Raw genomic sequence first — 20197 nt, 5'->3', positions numbered from 1 at the left:
GGGCTTTATTGGCATGATAAACATATGTTTACATTGCCAAAGCAAGTGAAATAGATAAAAGTTAAATAAACAATCAGAAATGACAGTAAACATTACACTCACAGTAAACATATGTATTTCTTTATCAACGTAAATGTGCAATGGCCCATTAAAAAAAAAAAGATTTCCAAAGATACATAAGCAAGTTGAAACTGAAAGATGCTATCCTAAAAAGTTGACTTGCAAAGGTTGCAGCACTTTTTGGTGGATGAAGATGTGCCGCCACCTGTTGGAATTCATTTTACACGTCTTTAGAATCTCTAGAAATAAAAAAAACTACCTAAGAACTACAAGTCACATAATTTCACTGAAATTCGTCCCTTGATTATGATGACATCGGTCAGAATGTTCACGAAACTGCGTCATATTACGTCGGTGAACTGCGCACTTATCTCAAGGAAGGTGAACAGAAATCTAGCTACACGCTTGGTATGTAATATATAGCGATTTGACTTGTCTTTTAAACATTGTAAGTAGGATTACTGTGTTTTATTGTTCACATGATCTATCAATGTCTATATTTGTAGCAACGCTTTCAAGGAGGAGACGAGGTTAACTTGTCAACTCGATATGATTCAAAACAGCGACTAGCTACTATAGCCAGCAAGCTGCTAAGTTAACTGACGTACGCAATGGTTACAAAACAAGGAACATTTTCTGCCAAATTCAATCAAATATATATTTTTATGACTATGAAATATAGTTTTGGTACTTTTGTGTTCATGATCCTCGTTATTTAATTTAACTTTTCCAAGCTTTGGGATTCTGTAGTTAGCTAACATACTGTGTTATGAAAACCGGAATGAACAGCTTGTAAGCTAGCTATGTTTATCACTCGCCTTTGTATACTGAACAAAGATATAAAAGAAACAATTAAAAGATGTCACTGAGTTACAGTCCTTATAAGGAAATCAGTCAATTGAAATAAATTCATTAGGCCCTAATCTAATGATTTCAAGTTTCTGGACAGGGGCACAGACATTGATGGGCATGGGCCCACCCACTAGGGAGCCAGGCCCAGCCAATCCGAATTCGTTTTTCCACAAAGGACATTATTACGGACAGAAATACTCCTCAGTTTCTTCAGCTGTCCGGGTGGCTAGTCTCAGACGATCCTGCAGTTGAAGAAGCCGGATGTGGAGGTCCTGGGCCGGCGTGGTTACATGTAGTCGGCGGTTTTGTGGCTGGTTTAACTACTGCCAAATTCTGTAAAACGATTTTGGATGCGGCTTATGGTAGAGAAATTAACATTACATTCTCTGGCAACAGATCTTGTGGACATTCCTGCAGTCAGCATGCCAATTGCGCGCTCCCTCAAAACTTGAGACATCAGTGGCATTGTGTTGTGACAAAACTGCACATTTTAGAGAGTCCTTTTGTCCCCAGCACAAGGTGCACCTGTGTAATGATCATGCTGTTTAATCATCTTCTTCATATGCCAAACAATGTAGCAATGGAGAACTGCTCACTAACAGAGATGTAAACAAATTTGAGCACCAAATTTGAGAGAAGGAAGCATTTTTGTGCGTATGGAACATTTCTGGGATCTTTTATTTCAGCTCATGAAACATGGGAGCAACACTTTACATGTTTATATTTTGTTCACTATAGAAAATGAGCTAGTTGCCTGACAATGACTGTGATAGCAAAGATTTTTTTTATAACTAACCCAAGATAGACCAGAAACTGTTGTTTCCAATGGGAGCAAATGAATCATAGTTTTGGAAATGAACTGTATGGAGATCAAATTTTTAATTGATGAGAAAATTCCAGCCACTGGGCATCCTCTCATCACCATATTTGGTAGTGAGTGGAAAAGCCAACTGGATGCTTCATATTTATACATCCTGTAAAATGTCTGGCTCATTGTTCTATCTGTGGTGATACCTCTGGTTCACAGTCTGAGATTATTGGCATATATTTGTTTGGAAAATTTATTCTCACAAGCTCTACAAGCCAGAATGTTGAATACAATTATATTTTAACTTACTTTACCAGTTGTCTGTGCGGTTGCTCCTTTTGCAGGTTGGGATGTGAGACAATATATCCACAGTAAAGTTTAATTACAAACTTTTCAGAGCGCTGGTATTGAGTTAATATTTCTATCACCTGAAGCATGTGCAGAACCATGTATTCACATGGACGAACTCTGCAGTATAGAGACAGGCAGAGACTGCTCCTCCAATAGAAATCCCAGATCATGGTGACATTGATTAGCTCATACGCAGAAACATCATCGGCTCGCGCCAAACTGCGGATGTGTAGGCCGTCAAATCAAAGGCACCCCTTTGATATAAAGTTGTTTTTGAAGAAAATGAGAAGGTGTCAGTTTGTCACTTTCATGAGGTTGAAGTAATAACATGTTCAACTACTGAAGACATTGGCTCCAATGTAGATTGTGCCTTTTTAGATTTCGAGAAAGTTAACAACTAAGGAAGAATTGTTCACTTCTCTCGTTGACTTCTCAAACCCCGGCTTGGTCTGTTTGGTCTGTTTCGCAAGTGTTCCCGGAAGTCTGGCGACGTTGCTATAAGTATCCATGCTTCTCCTGCCAGTATTTTCAAGTATCCATGCTTCTCCTGCTTGTATTTAAGTGTCCATGCTTCTCCTGCCTGTATTTAAGTGTCCATGCTTCTCCTGCCTGTATTTAAGTGGCCATGCTTCTCCTGCCTGTATTTAAGTGTCCATGCTTCTCCTGCCTGTATTTAAGTGTCCATGCTGTATTTCCATATTGTGCGCATGCTTCAGGTGATAGAAATGTGAACTCACTACCAGCACTTTGAAAAGTTTACGTAATTCTACTTTCCTGTAGAGATATTGTATCACATTCCTAAAAAGGAAAGGAAGTTAAAATATATTATGTATTTGACATTCTGGCTTGCTGAGGTCGTGAGAGGAAACTTTCCTGATCCAAACGCTCATTAATACCCGACGTAGAAATCAATGCAATTCAACATTTGGTTTTCAAGCTAGTGAGCTAAAGTTAGCTGCTTTTAGCCACACGGTTGTATTTACATAGACACGCGTTGCTCCCTATTGTATTGGGTTGCACAAAAACAGTCAGTGGGAAGCCAGATATTAAATACAATTCAATCAACTTACTGTGCCGGTGGGCAGGACAGTTGGTCATTATGACGGGGAATTTGAGATAAAATATCTAAAGGAACGTTTCCAAACGTGTATCTGTTGTAGACTGTCTGTTGTAGACCCATTTCCTCTCTGCTTACCTCATGCTTCAGGTGATAAAAATGGAACTGTTTTCAGATTGTAATTCCAGAGCTTCATCATGACCATGTTGGTGAGGCTAGCATGCCTGCGCAGTCTCCCTGTGTCCGGGCTGCGTCCTATGTTGACCCAGGGCTCTCCAGCCCTGAGGAGCTCCACCCTGAAGAGCTGCCTGCCCCTCAAGGTCCACCAGGTAACACATCAGGGATGGGCTTTTGACATTGTTGGACTGTTCCAGCACTCACATTTTTACTTAAATAAAATAAGACATTTATAGAACACAAGGCCTGCACTGGGGAAAGAAATATGTGCACATTTATCTATATGCCAACAGTTTGTAAAAACTGATCATAACCAGTACAGATAACACATCCTAACTACTAAATTGCCTCATATTTAAGCAATAAAAGACAAGTACCATTTGTTAATTTATTGAAACCGTAATATCAACTGGTTAAATTGTATTGTGGAACACAATATTCAAAAAGGCAATAATCTCAGAAGTGGCGCTTGTAGAAGCCTATGGCTGTGCAATGGTATAGCCTTGTTTTGTTCATTTAGCAGACAATATGCTCTTATTTCCCGAGGCCTTATCAGTCAAGACACCTATTTTCTAGTAAAAAACATTGTAATGTAACAGAATAAAACAGAACAGAATAGTGTGAAGTCATCTCACATCTGGAACAGTTACATTCAGTGATGATTTGAAACAGGGCTCAATTTGGTAAGTAGATAGAAAAAATTAATCGGGGTTACAAAAGAAAATTGTTATTTTAGATATAGAGCCGTTCAATGTTTTGGCCAGGTCGCAATTGTAAATGAGAACTTGTTCTCAACTTGCCTACCTGGTTAAATAAAGGTTAAATAAAATTTAAAAAATATAGTTTATTCCACCTGCTCTTTGGAATTTTCTAAATGGATTAGCAATTCCACATTGAGCACTGCATGGGGATGAATTACGGCTATGACATCTGTTTGGTGAGTAGGCCGAGGCTTAATGATTCTGATTTTAAAATACGCTCTTTATAAATCTGTTTTAGTATATTTTCAGTGTGAAACCTGTCTGTTTACCCCTGGCCTAGGCTATAAGCCTACTAATTAATCAAGTTAATCCTGTTACCTACACACTGCAGGATTTTGTTCCAACTAGGCACCACACCTTTTTTTAAAGGTATTTTATTAAACCTTTATTTAACTAGGCAAGCCAGTTAAGAACTAATTCTTATTTACAATGACTGCCAAACCCGGACAACGCTGGGCCAATTGTGTGCCGCCCTATTGGACTCCCGATCACGGCCAGATGTGGTACAACCTGACCAACTGAGCTAATTGATCAGTTCAGTGATTCCCGAAATGAAACACAAGGTCTTCCAGGTCAGTTATATCCAAAACGTAAGGTCAGGGTGGGACTAGCACTTCGCAAAGTAGGGTCGTCACTAGTTACCACAGCCACAAAGTAATAAACCCCGTCTATTTATACAATTTGATCTTCTTAAAATCAGATTTTAAACCTAACCCTTGACCATAACCTTAACCGCACTGCTAACCTTGTGTCTAACCCTAACCTTAAATGAACACCAAAAGCAAACATTTTTTTTGATGAATTTTTACTATATAGCCATTTTTTTATTTTTTTTTACTCTGTGGTTGTGGTAACTAGTGACAACTGCAAAGTGGCCTTAGAGGAAAATCGACTGGATGCAGTTAATACCAACCTGCAGGTCGTTGTTGGAACACACATTTCCCTACTTCAGTCAACAAGTCCAGTTTGAGTTTGTCATAATGATGTCGTCATTTGGCAAGGTATTTAGCTTGTGGGTCAATTAAATATATCGATCAAATGTATTTTATTACATTTTTTTAATTTATTTTTTTATTAACAAATGTCAACAAACAAAAGAGGAATAGTCACATGAAAACAAGCATACATACAAACTATTTACATTGCCAGGAATCCTAAACAAACAAATTATATTCATTAATAATACAAGTTTTAATTGCCTAAGTGTTTTTCATTTTAGTTAAAGTAGTGCCATATTGTTTAAATTCATTTATAAAGTGTAAAAAATTAGGTTTTGAATTAGACCATTTGCATTTGTGAATATGAAATGTACCTAGTATTATTAGCAGTTGAATTAAATATGCTACATCTTTTTCTATGTCAGAATTTCTGAAATTAAATCATTATATCAAAACCGTTAAATAGTACAACCGGTCCTATTTGTTTTTTAACAAAATTCTGTATGTCAATCCCCCCAAAATCTACTACAAATACAGGTAAAAAACACATGCAAAATGGTCTCCTCCTCCATTCCATAGAAATCACATTTATAGTCAATATTCAGCTTGAATCTTTCCAAAACATGTTTCACAGGATAAATTCTATGTAACCTTTTAAATGAAAATGTATTTATTTAAAAAATGTATTTATGATGCCCTTTTTACATCAGGACATGTCACAAAGTGCTATACAGTAACCCAGCCTAAAACCCCAAACAGCAAGCAATGCAGATGTAGAATCAGTTAGATTAGTTTTTCTAGGCATTTATTTCTGTAGGTCTAACGGGAGCTTGTGTACGCACGCGTGTTTAGAGGGAGTGGTTGGACACACGAGTGAGTGAGACACTGAGGGGAAAGGGAATTTATGGACAACTGTGGGATGCTTGGCTTGGTTTTCTTTTTTGTTTTGTCTCGCAAATGCACCTGTACCAATGAAACACTAGAGTCAAAACAATTTATTTTTAGATCAAATAGTGTTACAGTATTTTAAAGAACAAAATGGATCTCTGGTTAAAGATAGAGTTTGGATGTCTATTTGGGTAGACAATTACTCTTCCCCCATCCCTCACATATATACACACACACACACACACACACACACACACACACACACACACACACACACACACACACACACACACACACACACACACACACACACACACACACACACACACACACTTGCTTGCTTAAGCCTCTTCAGGTACAGTCATCCCTGACAGAGAAGTTGAGTAAGACACACTTGTCTAGTCAGAGCTCAAAACTGCGACCAAAACACTTTAATTTGACTTGGCAGTGGGACACCAATTTTTGGGGGGTCGCTAGTTTGCCAATGTTTTTTTTATATGTATATACACTGCTCAAAAAAATAAAGGGAACACTAAAATAACACATCCTAGATCTGAATGAATGAAATAATCTTATTAAATACTTTTATGTTTACATAGTTGAATGTGCTGACAACAAAATCACACAAAAATAATCAATGGAAATCCAATTTATCAACCCATGGAGGTCTGGATTTGGAGTCACACTCAAAATGAAAGTGGAAAACCACACTACAGGCTGATCCAACTTTGATGTAATGTCCTTAAAACAAGTCAAAATGAGGCTCAGTAGTGTGTGTGGCCTCCACGTGCCTGTATGACCTCCCTACAACGCCTGGGCATGCTCCTGATGAGGTGGCGGATGGTCTCCTGAGGGATCTCCTCCCAGACCTGGACTAAAGCATCCGCCAACTCCTAGACAGTCTGTGGTGCAACGTGACGTTGGTGGATGGAGCGAGACATGATGTCCCAGATGTGCTCAATTGGATTCAGGTCTGGGGAACGGGCGGGCCAGTCCATAGCATCAATGCCTTCCTCTTGCAGGAACTGCTGACACACTCCAGCCACATGAGGTCTAGCATTGTCTTGCATTAGGAGGAACCCAGGGCCAACCACACCAGCATATGGTCACACAAGGGGTCTGAGGATCTCATCTCGGTACCTAATGGCAGTCAGGCTACCTCTGGCGAGCACATGGAGGGCTGTGCGGCCCCCCAAAGAAATGCCACCCCACACCATGACTGACCCACCACTAAACCGGTCATGCTGGAGGATGTTGCAGGCAGCAGAACGTTCTCCACGGCGTCTCCAGACTGTCACGTGTGCTCAGTGTGAACCTGCTTTCATCTGTGAAGAGCACAGGGCGCCAGTGGCGAATTTGCCAATCTTGGTGTTCTCTGGCAAATGCCAAACGTCCTGCACGGTGTTGGGCTGTAAGCACAACCCCAACCTGTGGATGTCGGGCCCTCATACCACCCTCATGGAGTCTGTTTCTGACCGTTTGAGCAGACACATGCACATTTGTGGCCTGCTGGAGGTCATTTTGCAGGGCTCTGGCACTGCTCCTCCTGCTCCCCGCATAAAGGCGGAGGTAGCGGTCCTGCTGCTGGGTTGTTGCCCTCGTACGGCCTCCTCCACGTCTCCTGATGTACTGGCCTGTCTCCTGGTAGCGCCTCCATGCTCTGGACACTATGCTGACAGACACAGCAAACCTTCTTGCCACAGCTCGCATTGATGTGCCATCCTGGATGAGCTGCACTACCTGAGCCACTTGTAGACACCGTCTCATTCTACCACTCATTCTACCACTAGAGTGAAAGCACCGCCAGCATTCACAAGTGACCAAAACATCAGCCAGGAAGCATAGGAACTGAGAAGTGGTCTGTGGTCCCCACCTGCAGAACCACTCCTTTATTGGGGGTGTCTTGCTAATAGCCTATAATTTCCACCTGTTGTCTATTCCATTTGCACAACAGCATGTGAAATTTATTGTCAATCAGTGTTGCTTCCTAAGTGGACAGTTTTAGTTCACAGAAGTGTGATTGACTTGGAGTTACATTGTGTTGTTCCCTTTATTTTTTTGAGCAGTATATATTTTTTTTCAGGGCACAGTAGGTTTTGGTTCACAATTACACCCCCCCCCCCCCCCCCCCCCCCAGGTTTATTCAAACAGCAATGGGTATGCAAACCAGGTATTCGAAAAGTTTGGTCCAAAGTCTTGGTTGAATCTTGGCGACGCAGAATTCAGTCATCATGTACTGTTCAAATGAACGTTTCTAAAGGCTTTTGTTAGCGGTTGATGTTACTCTTCAATTACACAAACCCCAAAGCAAATCAGAGGGAGGAAAATAGGTTTATTCAAAGAGGATAAATCATAGATGTTATGCTGAGAAGTAGATGGTCATTCTCCCCTGTCCTCAGTGATTCTCTCCAGTGGTTCTCTCCACAGAACAAAGGGACAGAATGTAGTTTTATAATCCAGCCCTAGCCTGTGGTTGATCAATTAGAATTCCTTGCAATAAAACTAGCCAATGGCCAAATAACAAGTATCTTATTTCAGAAGACATATTCCTCCCATGTCTCTGAACCATTGATCAATAATTACAGAAAAAACACTATTTCCCTTAATCGGTATTACTCTATTGACTTCTCGTCCTTTTGACCTCTCGTCTTCTGTCTTTGTGTTGTGTATTTATCTTCAACATATTTTTGCACTTTTCCCAAAAAACCTTCCCAAATAAATGTTGACTGCAAAGTATGTCTACCTGGCAGAATGATATCCTGATGACTTGTATCAATTCTGCAGCATTGGTTTTCCAAACTCTGCAAACATGTAGCCAACATTGTACGGTACAAAAACACTGCTAGCCAAATCAAAAATGTTTTGTTCACATGCTTGGTAAACAACAGGTGTAGACTAGCAGTGAAATGCTTACTGACGGGTCCTTACCAATAATACAGAGACATAAAATAGAGAAATAAGTCATAAGATAACAATAAAGTTAATAAACACTAGATCAATTAATTACACTACATGAAGACTCACAGTTGGAATTGATTGAGCCATACAGAACAACTCTGTCTGTATGTAGTTGTTATATATCTGTTGAGTATTCTCTGAGAGGGGGAGATGAAGAGAGATCAGGCTCTCTGTAGCTGGTGGCTCCCTGCCCTGGTTTGTTATGCTGCTGATTTACTCCTTGGTTACCTACTTCTCCAGGTCCAAATGTTTTGGCCCCAAAGCGTGATGGTTTCTATAGCTACTTCACACACATTCCCATGCAGTCACAATGCTGGCACAGGCTCAATGAGATCTTGAATCTCTCCTAAGGCGGCAAATATTTGGATATGTAAGTCGCCTAAGGCGGCAAATATTTGGATATGTCAGTCGGGGTAGCTTGTTTTGGAGGTGTGTGTTTGTGTTTTTCATATTTTCTCTGGTATTGTCTCTGTCACGTGTTGGCACCCTCCAATGCCCCCTTCTTTGCCTCAGGGTCTTTAGCATGTCATGTTTCAGCTGGCATGTCTCAGGGTCTTTAGCATGTCATGTTTTAGCTGGCATGTCTCAGGGTCTTTACCATGTCATGTTTCAGCTGGCATGTCTCAGGGTCTTTAGCATGTCATGTTTCAGCTGGCATGTCTCAGGGTCTTTAGCATGTCATGTTTCAGCTGGCATGTCTCAGGGTCTTTAGCATGTCATGTTTCAGCTGGCATGTCTCAGGGTCTTTAGCATGTCATGTTTCAGCTGGCATGTCTCAGGGTCTTTAGCATGTCATGTTTCAGCTGGCATGTCTCAGGGTCTTTAGCATGTCATGTTTCAGCTGGCATGTCTCAGGGTCTTTAGCATGTCATGTTTCAGCTGGCATGTCTCAGGGTCTTTAGCATGTCATGTTTCAGCTGGCATGTCTCAGGGTCTTTAAATCAAATGTTATTTGTCACATGCTTTGTGTAGACTACCAGTGAAATGCTGGTATGGGCCATTCCCAGCAATGCAGAGAGGAAAATAAAAATAGTAATACGAGGAACGATAACTTAGCTATATACACGTGTTACCAGTACCGAGTCGATGTGCAGGGCTACAAGGTAATTGAGGTAGATATGTACATATAAGTAGGGATAAAGTGACTAGGCAACAGGATAGATAATAGCTGTAGAACTTCTTGAGAATCAAACTTGATGGCGTTGGAGCTATGCGTGACCATGCAGTCATGGGTGAACAGGGAGTACAGGAGGGGACTAAGCACCACCCCTGAGGGGCCCCCATCTTCAGTGTCAGGTTGGTGGATGTGTTGTTGCCTACCCTCACCACCTGGGGGTGGCCCGTTAGGAAGTCCAGGATCCAGTTGCAGAGGGAGGTGTTAAGTCCCAGAGTCCTTAGTTTAGTCATGAGCATGGAGGGTACTATGGTGTTGAAAGCTCGGCTGTAGTCAATTCTCACATGTGTTATTTTTGTCCAGGTGGGAGAGGGCAGTGTGAAGTGCGATAGAGATTGTGTTAGCTGTGGAGTTGTTGGGGTGGTATGCAAATTGAAGTGGGTCCGGGATGATGGTGTTGATGTGAGCCATGACCAGCCTTTCAAAGCATTGCATGGCTACAGGATGATAGTCATTTACACAGGTTACCTTGGCGTTCATGGGCACAGGGACTATGGTGGTCTGCTTGAAACATGTTGGTATTACAGACTGGGTCAGGGAGAGGTTGAACATGTCAGTGAAGACACTTGCCAGCTGGTCAGTGCTTGCTCTGAGTACGAGTCCTGGTAATCTGAATGTTAACCTGTTTAAAGGTCTCACATCAGCTACGTAGAGCATGATCACACAGTCCAGAACAGCTTGATTCAGTGTTGCTTGCCTCGAAGCAAGCATAGGTTTTTAGCTTGTCCGGTAGGCTTGCGTCAATGGGCAGCTCGCCGCTGGGTTTCCTTTTGTAATCTGTGATAGATTGCCAACCCTGCTACATCCGACGAACATCAGAGCAGGCGTAGTAGGATTCGATCTTAGTCCTGTGTTGAAGCTTTGCCTGTTTGATGGCTCGTCGGAGGTTGTACTGGAATTTGTTACAAGCATTAGTGTCTCCCCCCCAGATAGCAGCCATGGATTACAGCTCTAGCCTGTAATCCATGGCTGCTGTTTGGGATATGTATGCACAGTGCCTTGCAAAAGTACTTACCCCCCTTGGCGGTTTTCCTATTTCTTTGCACTACAACCTGTAATTTAAATTCATTTTAATTTGGATTTCATGTAATGGACATACACAAAATAGTCCAAATTGGTGAAGTGAAATGAAAAAAATAACTTGCTTCAAAAAAATTGAAAAAAAATAAATAATAAAAAAGGGAGTTGTGGTGCATGTATATGTATTCACCCCTTTGCTATGAAGCCCCTAAATAAGATCTGGTGACACCAATTACCTTCAGAAGTCACATAATTAGTTAGATTGCATACAGGTGGACTTTATTTAAGTGTCAGATTCTGTCACATGATCTCAGTATGTATACACCTGTTCTGAAAGGCCCCAGAGTCTGCAACACCACCATGCAAGGGGAACCACCAAGCAAGCAAGATTATGAAGACCAAGGAGCTCTCCAAACAGGTCAGGGACAAAGTTGTGGAGAAGTACAGATCAGGGCTGGGTTACAAAAAAATATCCTAAACTTTGAACATCCCACGGAGCACCATTAAATCCATTATTAAAAAATGGAAAGAATAGGGCACCACAACAAACCTGCCAAGAAAGGGCCACCCACCAATACTCACGGACCAGGCAAGGAGGGCATTAATCAGGGAGGCAACAAAGAGACCAAAAATAACCCTGAAGGAACTGCAAAGCTCCACAGCGGCGTATCTGTCCATAGGACCACTTTTAAGCCGTACACTCCACAGAGCTGGGCTTTATGGAAGAGTGTCCATAAAAAAATAACCAAACATGTTTGGTGTTTGCCAAAAGGCATGTGGGAGACTCTCCAAAAATATGGAAGAAGGTACTCTGGTCAGATGAGAGTAAAATAGATTTTCTTTGGCCATCAAGGAAATGCTATGTCTGGCGCAAACCCAACACCTCTCATCACCACGAGAACACCATCCCCACAGTGAAGCATGGTGGTGGCAGCATAATGCTGCGGGGATGTTTTTCATCTGCAGGGACTGGGAAACTGGTCCGAATTGAAGGAATGATGGATGGCTCTAAATACAGGGAAATTCTTGAGGGGAAACCTGTTTGTCTTCAAGAGATTTGAGACTGGGACGGAGGTTCACCTTCCAGCAGGACAATGACCCTAAGCATACTGCTAAAGCAACACTCGAGTGGTTTAAGGGGAAACATTTTAAATGTCTTGGAATGGCCTAGTCAAAGCCCAGACCTCAATCCATTTGAGAATCTGTGATATGACTTAAAGATTGCTGCACATCAGCGGAACCCATCCAACTTGAAGGAGCTGGAGCAGGTTTGCCTTGAAGAATTGGCAAAAATCCCAGTGGATAGATGTGCCAAGCTAATAGAGACATACCCCAAGAGACTTGGAGCTGTATTTGCTGCAAAAGGTGACTCTACAAAGTATTGACTTTGGAGGGGGTGAATAGTTAAGCACGCTCAAGTTATGTTTTTTTGTCTTGTTTGTTTCACAATAAATACTTTGCATCTTCAAAGTGGTAGGCATGTTGTGTAAATCAAATGGTACAAACCAAAAATCCATTTTCATATCAGGTTGTAAGGCAACAAAATAGGAAAAATGCCAAGGGGGTGAATACTTTCGCAAGCCGCTGTTCAGTCACTGGGGACGACGTCGTCATTGCACATACAGTTGAAGTTTACATACTTAGGTTGGAGTCATCAAAACTCGTTTTTCAACCACTCCACAAATTTCTTGTTAACAAACTATAGTTTTGGCAAGTCAACATCTACTTTGTGCATGACACAAGTCATTTTTCCAACACTTGTTAACAGATAGATTATTTCACTTATAATTCACTGTATCACAATTCCAGTGGGTCAGAAGTTTATATACACTAAGTTGACTGTGCCTTTAAACAGCTTGGAAAATTCCAAATTCCAAATGCCTGAAGGTACCACGTTCATCTGTACAAACAATAATGTGTAAGTATAAACACCATGGGACCACGCAGCCGTCATACCACTCAGGAAGGAGACGCGTTCTGTCTCCTAGAGATGAACGTACTTTGGTGCGAAAATTGCAAATCAATCCCAGAACAACAGCAAAGGACCTTGTGAAGGTGCTGGAGGAAACGGGTACAAAAGTATCTATTTCCACAGTAAAACGAGTCCTATATCGACATAACCTGAAAGGCCGCTCAGAAAGGAAGAAGCCACTGCTCCAAAACCGCCATAAAAAAGCCAAACTACGGTTTGCAGCTGCACATGGGGACAAAGATTGTACTTTTTGGAGAAATGTTCTCTGGTCTGATGAAACAAAAATAGAACTGTTTGGCCATAATGACCATCGTTATGTTTGGAGGATTAAAGGGGGATGCTTGCAGGCTGAAGAACACCATCACCACAATTCTGTAGATGTTGCTTCTATCTCATATATATATATATATATATTGAAGCAACATCTCAAGACATCAGCCAGGAAGTTAAAGCTTGGTCGCAAATGGGTTTTCCAAATGGACAATGACTCCAAGCATACTTCCAAAGTTGTGGCAAAATGGCTTAAGGACAACAAAGTCAAGGTATTGGTATTTTTTTTGTGTGTGGATGGGCTACTTGCTCAGCCTGCAAATGAAAGATTTGCGCATCATCCTCTTTCTGTGCCGGTATTCTTTTCATTCAGGACAGTAGTTTTCCGTTGGTACTGGCGCGCTGTGCCACTGGCAAATTTACCTGAATGCCAAGCCCTGCAAGGTCATGCTAATTAAAGTTGGCTAGTCATTATTAGCCTGGTTCTGTATGGAATGCAGGCACATTATGGGACACAGGTAATGACTAGAGCCCTGCCAGTACTGAGGAGGATGATGATGATGATAAATGGACCCGTTTTAGACAATGGTTAATGCGTTACGGTGGGGGGGTTCTACTAAGATAACATATGGAGTTGTTTTAACATGGTCATACCATGGATCATTTAGCTATTCCATTGAGTTTTAGGACCCTTAAGATATAAAAAAATAATTATATCTAATTTTATTTATATCTAGTTTCATCAAATATTATATATATATAATATTTGATGAAACATTGAATTTAGCCTTACTGCTATTAGCCCATAGAAACACATTGAATAACAACTTCATACATGGATAAACAGATTTTTATGGCAATTATTATTTAGTTATTATGCTAATAAGATTGCTGCGGGGCTACGGACATCGACTCATTTTTCTTTGAAAGACACTACCTGTGGACAATTTGTATGTCTTCAATTGTAGGTCAACATGCTGTAATAATAACTGATTCTGGGTAATATTTAAGCTTTATTTTCCTCTTTCATCAGGGCTATTCCACCAAATCCAGATTTGGTTTCCGTGGTGGGAAAACGGCCAAGGACCAGCTCCAACAGGCAGCTTTCCAGCCAGCAACTGATACTGCCATCAGAAGTGAATATATTGACTTGCTAAACCACTTTTAAAAATGTCACCTCACAACACAAACGACTGCTTGCGAGGGGGGCAGGATGGACCTGTCATGTAAACATAGCTGAAATAAACACAGGCCCATCTCACACCCCTCACAGTTACATCATGAAGTCAGTACCTTTAACATGTGCCGGTCAGCACCAGGTTTTAACTGGTGTAAATGTGCTATTTATTCCCTTACAGTGGATAACATGGGCAGGATGTTCCTGGCTGGAGGGGCTGCTGTAGGCCTGGGAGCTCTGTGCTACTACGGATTAGGCATGTCCAATGAGATCGGTGCCATCGAGAGGGCAGTGTAAGTGCTGATGCTTCCATTGGTAGTGTGTGTTGTACTAGTGTTGTCCCATGGTAGTGTGTGTTGTACTAGTGTTGTCCCTTGGTAGTGTGTGTGTATTGTACTGGTATTATCCCATGGTAGTGTGTGTGTGTTGTACTAGTGTTGTCCCTTGGTAGTGTGTGTGTATTGTACTGGTATTATCCCATGGTAGTAGTGTGTGTGTGTTGTACTGGTATTATCCCATGGTAGTAGTGTGTGTGTGTTGTACTGGTATTATCCAATGGTAGTGTGTGTGTGTGTGTGTGTGTGTGTGTGTGTGTGTTGTACTGGTATTATCCCATGGTAGTGTGTGTGTGTGTGTGTGTGTGTGTGTGTGTGTTGTACTGGTATTATCCCATGGTAGTGTGTGTGTGTTGTACTGGTATTATCCCATGGTAGTGTGTGTGTGTTGTACTGGTATTATCCCATGGTAGTGTGTGTGTGTGTGTGTTGTACTGGTATTATCCCATGGTAGTGGTGTGTGTGTGTTGTACTGGTATTATCCCATGGTAGTGTGTGTGTGTATGTGTGTTGTACTGGTATTATCCCATGGTAGTGTGTGTGTGTGTGTGTGTGTGTGTGTGTGTTGTACTGGTATTATCCCATGGTAGTGTGTGTGTGTGTGTGTGTGTGTGTGTGTTGTACTGGTATTATCCCATGGTAGTGTGTGTGTTGTACTGGTATTATCCCATGGTAGTGTGTGTGTGTGTGTGTTGTACTGGTATTATCCCATGGTAGTGTGTGTTTGTGTGTGTATGTGTGTGTTGTACTGGTATTATCCCATGGTAGTGTGTGTGTGTGTGTGTGTGTTGTACTGGTATTATCCCATGGTAGTGTGTGTGTGTGTTGTACTGGTATTATCCCATGGTAGTGTGTGTGTGTGTTGTACTGGTATTATCCCATGGTAGTGTGTGTGTGTGTGTGTGTGTTGTACTGGTATTATCCCATTGTAGTGTGTGTGTGTGTGTGTGTGTGTGTGTTGTACTGGTATTATCCCATGGTAGTGTGTGTGTGTTGTACTGGTATTATCCCATGGTAGTGTGTGTGTGTGTATTGTACTGGTATTATCCCATGGTTGTGTGTGTGTGTGTGTTGTACTGGTATTATCCCATGGTTGTGTGTGTGTGTTGTACTGGTATTATCCCATGGTTGTGTGTGTGTGTTGTACTGGTATTATCCCATGGTAGTGTGTGTGTGTGTGTGTGTGTTGTACTGGTATTATCCCATGGTAGTGTGTGTGTGTTTTGTACTGGTATTATCCCATGGTAGTGTGTGTGTGTGTGTGTGTCTGTGTTGTACTGGTATTATCCCATGGTAGTGTGTGTGTGTGTGTGTCTGTGTTGTACTGGTATTATCCCACGGTAGTGTGTTTTGTACTGGTATTATCCCACGGTAGTGTGTGTTGTACTGGTATTATCCCATGGTAGTGTGTGTTGTACTGGTATTATCCCATGGTAGTGTGTGTTGTACTGGTATTATCCCATGGTAGTGTGTGTTGTCCTGGTATTATCCCATGGTAGTGTGTGTGTGTGTGTGTGTGTGTGTGTGTGTGTGTGTGTGTGTGTGTGTGTGTGTGTGTGTGTGTCTGTGTTGTACTGGTATTATCCCATGGTAGTGTGTGTGTGTGTGTGTGTTGTACTGGTATTATCCCATGGTAGTGTGTGTGTGTGTGTGTGTGTGTGTGTGTGTGTGTGTGTGTGTGTGTGTGTGTGTGTGTCTGTGTTGTACTGGTATTATCCCATGGTAGTGTGTGTGTGTGTGTGTGTGTTGTACTGGTATTATCCCATGGTAGTGTGTGTGTGTGTGTGTGTGTGTGTGTGTGTGTGTGTGTGTGTTGTACTGGTATTATCCCATGGTAGTGTGTGTGTGTGTTGTACTGGTATTATCCCATGGTAGTGTGTGTGTCTGTGTGTGTGTGTGTTGTACTGGTATTATCCCATGGTAGTGTGTGTGTGTGTGTGTTGTACTGGTATTATCCCATGGTAGTGTGTGTGTGTGTGTGTTGTACTGGTTATATCCCATGGTAGTGTGTGTGTGTTGTACTGGTATTATCCCATGGTAGTGTGTGTGTGTGTTGTACTGGTATTATCCCATGGTAGTGTGTGTGTATTGTACTGGTATTATCCCATGGTTGTGTGTGTGTGTGTGTTGTACTGGTATTATCCCATGGTTGTGTGTGTGTGTTGTACTGGTATTATCCCATGGTAGTGTGTGTGTGTGTTTTGTACTGGTATTATCCCATGGTAGTGTGTGTGTGTTTTGTACTGGTATTATCCCATGGTAGTGTGTGTGTGTGTGTTTTGTACTGGTATTATCCCATGGTAGTGTGTGTGTGTGTGTGTGTGTGTGTCTGTGTTGTACTGGTATTATCCCATGGTAGTGTGTGTGTGTGTGTGTGTGTGTGTGTTTTGTACTGGTATTATCCCACGGTAGTGTGTTTTGTACTGGTATTATCCCACGGTAGTGTGTGTTGTACTGGTATTATCCCATGGTAGTGTGTGTTGTACTGGTATTATCCCACGGTAGTGTGTGTTGTACTGGTATTATCCCATGGTAGTGTGTGTTGTACTGGTATTTTCCCATGATAGTGTGTGTGTGTGTGTGTGTGTTTTGTACTGGTATTATCCCATGGTAGTGTGTGTGTGTGTGTGTGTGTGTTTGTTGTACTGGTATTATCCCATGGTAGTGTGTGTGTGTTGTACTGGTATTATCCCATGGTAGTGTGTGTTTGTGTGTGTGTTGTACTGGTATTATCCCATGGTAGTGTGTGTTGTACTGGTATTATCCCATGGTAGTGTGTGTGTGTGTGTGTTTTGTACTGGTATTATCCCATGGTAGTGTGTGTGTGTGTGTGTGTGTGTGTGTTTGTTGTACTGGTATTATCCCATGGTAGTGTGTGTGTGTTGTACTGGTATTATCCCATGGTAGTGTGTGTTTGTGTGTGTGTTGTACTGGTATTATCCCATGGTAGTGTGTGTGTGTTGTACTGGTATTATCCCATGGTAGTGTGTGTGTGTTGTACTGGTATTATCCCATGGTAGTGTGTGTCTGTGTGTTGTACTGGTATTATCCCATGGTAGTGTGTGTCTGTGTGTTGTACTGGTATTATCCCATGGTAGTGTGTGTGTGTGTGTTGTACTGGTATTATCCCATGGTTGTGTGTGTGTGTGTTTGTTGTACTGGTATTATCCCATGGTTGTGTGTGTGTGTGTTTGTTGTACTGGTATTATCCCATGGTAGTGTGTGTGTGTTGTACTGGTATTATCCCATGGTAGTGTGTGTATGTTGTACTGGTATTATCCCATGGTAGTGTGTGTGTGTTGTACTGGTATTATCCCATGGTAGTGTGTGTGTGTTGTACTGGTATTATCCCATGGTAGTGTGTGTGTGTTGTACTGGTATTATCCCATGGTAGTGTGTGTGTGTTGTACTGGTATTATCCCATGGTAGTGTGTGTGTGTTGTACTGGTATTATCCCATGGTAGTGTGTGTGTGTGTGTGTGTTGTACTGGTATTATCCCATGGTTGTGTGTGTGTGTGTGTTGTACTGGTATTATCCCATGGTTGTGTGTGTGTGTGTGTTGTACTGGTATTATCCCATGGTAGTGTGTGTGTGTGTGTTGTACTGGTATTATCCCATGGTTGTGTGTGTGTGTGTGTTGTACTGGTATTATCCCATGGTAGTGTGTGTGTGTGTGTTGTACTGGTATTATCCCATGGTTGTGTGTGTGTGTGTTGTACTGGTATTATCCCATGGTAGTGTGTGTGTGTTGTACTGGTATTATCCCATGGTAGTGTGTGTGTGTGTTGTACTGGTATTATCCCATGGTAGTGTGTGTGTGTGTGTGTTGTACTGGTATTATCCCATGGTTGTGTGTGTGTGTGTTGTACTGGTATTATCCCATGGTAGTGTGTGTGTGTTGTACTGGTATTATCCCATGGTAGTAGTGTGTGTGTGTGTGTGTGTGTGTGTGTGTGTGTGTGTGTGTTGTACTGGTATTATCCCATGGTAGTGTGTGTTGTACTGGTATTATCCCATGGTAGTGTGTGTTGTACTGGTATTATCCCATGGTAGTGTGTGTGTGTCTGTGTGTGTGTGTGTTGTACTGGTATTATCCCATGGTAGTGTGTGTGTGTGTGTTGTACTGGTATTATCCCATGGTAGTGTGTGTGTGTGTGTGTGTGTGTGTGTGTCTGTGTGTGTTGTACTGGTATTATCCCATGGTAGTGTGTGTGTGTGTGTGTGTGTGTGTGTGTGTTGTACTGGTATTATCCCATGGTAGTGTGTGTGTTGTACTGGTATTATCCCATGGTAGTGTGTGTGTGTGTGTGTTGTACTGGTATTATCCCATGGTAGTGTGTGTTTGTGTGTGTATGTGTGTGTTGTACTGGTATTATCCCATGGTAGTGTGTGTGTGTGTGTGTGTGTGTTGTACTGGTATTATCCCATGGTAGTGTGTGTGTGTGTTGTACTGGTATTATCCCATGGTAGTGTGTGTGTGTGTTGTACTGGTATTATCCCATGGTAGTGTGTGTGTGTGTGTGTGTGTTGTACTGGTATTATCCCATGGTAGTGTGTGTGTGTGTGTTGTACTGGTATTATCCCATGGTAGTGTGTGTGTGTTGTACTGGTATTATCCCATGGTAGTGTGTGTGTGTGTGTATTGTACTGGTATTATCCCATGGTTGTGTGTGTGTGTGTGTTGTACTGGTATTATCCCATGGTTGTGTGTGTGTGTTGTACTGGTATTATCCCATGGTTGTGTGTGTGTGTTGTACTGGTATTATCCCATGGTAGTGTGTGTGTGTGTGTGTGTGTGTGTGTGTTGTACTGGTATTATCCCATGGTAGTGTGTGTGTGTTTTGTACTGGTATTATCCCATGGTAGTGTGTGTGTGTGTGTGTGTGTGTCTGTGTTGTACTGGTATTATCCCATGGTAGTGTGTGTGTGTGTGTGTCTGTGTTGTACTGGTATTATCCCACGGTAGTGTGTTTTGTACTGGTATTATCCCACGGTAGTGTGTGTTGTACTGGTATTATCCCATGGTAGTGTGTGTTGTACTGGTATTATCCCATGGTAGTGTGTGTTGTACTGGTATTATCCCATGGTAGTGTGTGTTGTACTGGTATTATCCCATGGTAGTGTGTTTTGTACTGGTATTATCCCACGGTAGTGTGTGTTGTACTGGTATTATCCCATGGTAGTGTGTGTTGTACTGGTATTATCCCATGGTAGTGTGTTTTGTACTGGTATTATCCCATGGTAGTGTGTGTGTGTGTGTGTGTGTGTGTGTGTGTGTGTGTGTGTGTGTGTGTCTGTGTTGTACTGGTATTATCCCATGGTAGTGTGTGTTTGTGTGTGTGTTGTACTGGTATTATCCCATGGTAGTGTGTGTGTGTGTGTGTGTGTGTGTTGTACT

At 41.9% G+C, this 20197-nt stretch overlaps 1 protein-coding gene across 1 annotated transcript in view; it reads left to right on the top strand.

Annotated features, from left to right (window-relative positions):
- Positions 1-359: 359 nt before the first annotated feature.
- Positions 360-20197, top strand: part of LOC106560291 (growth hormone-inducible transmembrane protein) — a 77687-nt gene continuing 57849 nt past the window's right edge. Inside the window, exons 1-4 of the mRNA XM_082964963.1 lie at positions 360-468; positions 3304-3457; positions 14320-14422; positions 14645-14756. Of these exons, the coding sequence (XP_082821089.1) occupies positions 3326-3457; positions 14320-14422; positions 14645-14756 (347 nt within the window). The 5' untranslated portion in view covers positions 360-468; positions 3304-3325. The remainder of the gene's footprint in view (positions 469-3303; positions 3458-14319; positions 14423-14644; positions 14757-20197) is intronic.

This window comes from Salmo salar, chromosome 18 (assembly GCF_965601325.2).
Source record: "Salmo salar chromosome 18, fSalSal1, whole genome shotgun sequence".
Lineage (NCBI taxonomy): Eukaryota > Metazoa > Chordata > Actinopteri > Salmoniformes > Salmonidae > Salmo > Salmo salar.
This window is presented reverse-complemented; position numbering and strand designations above follow the sequence as displayed.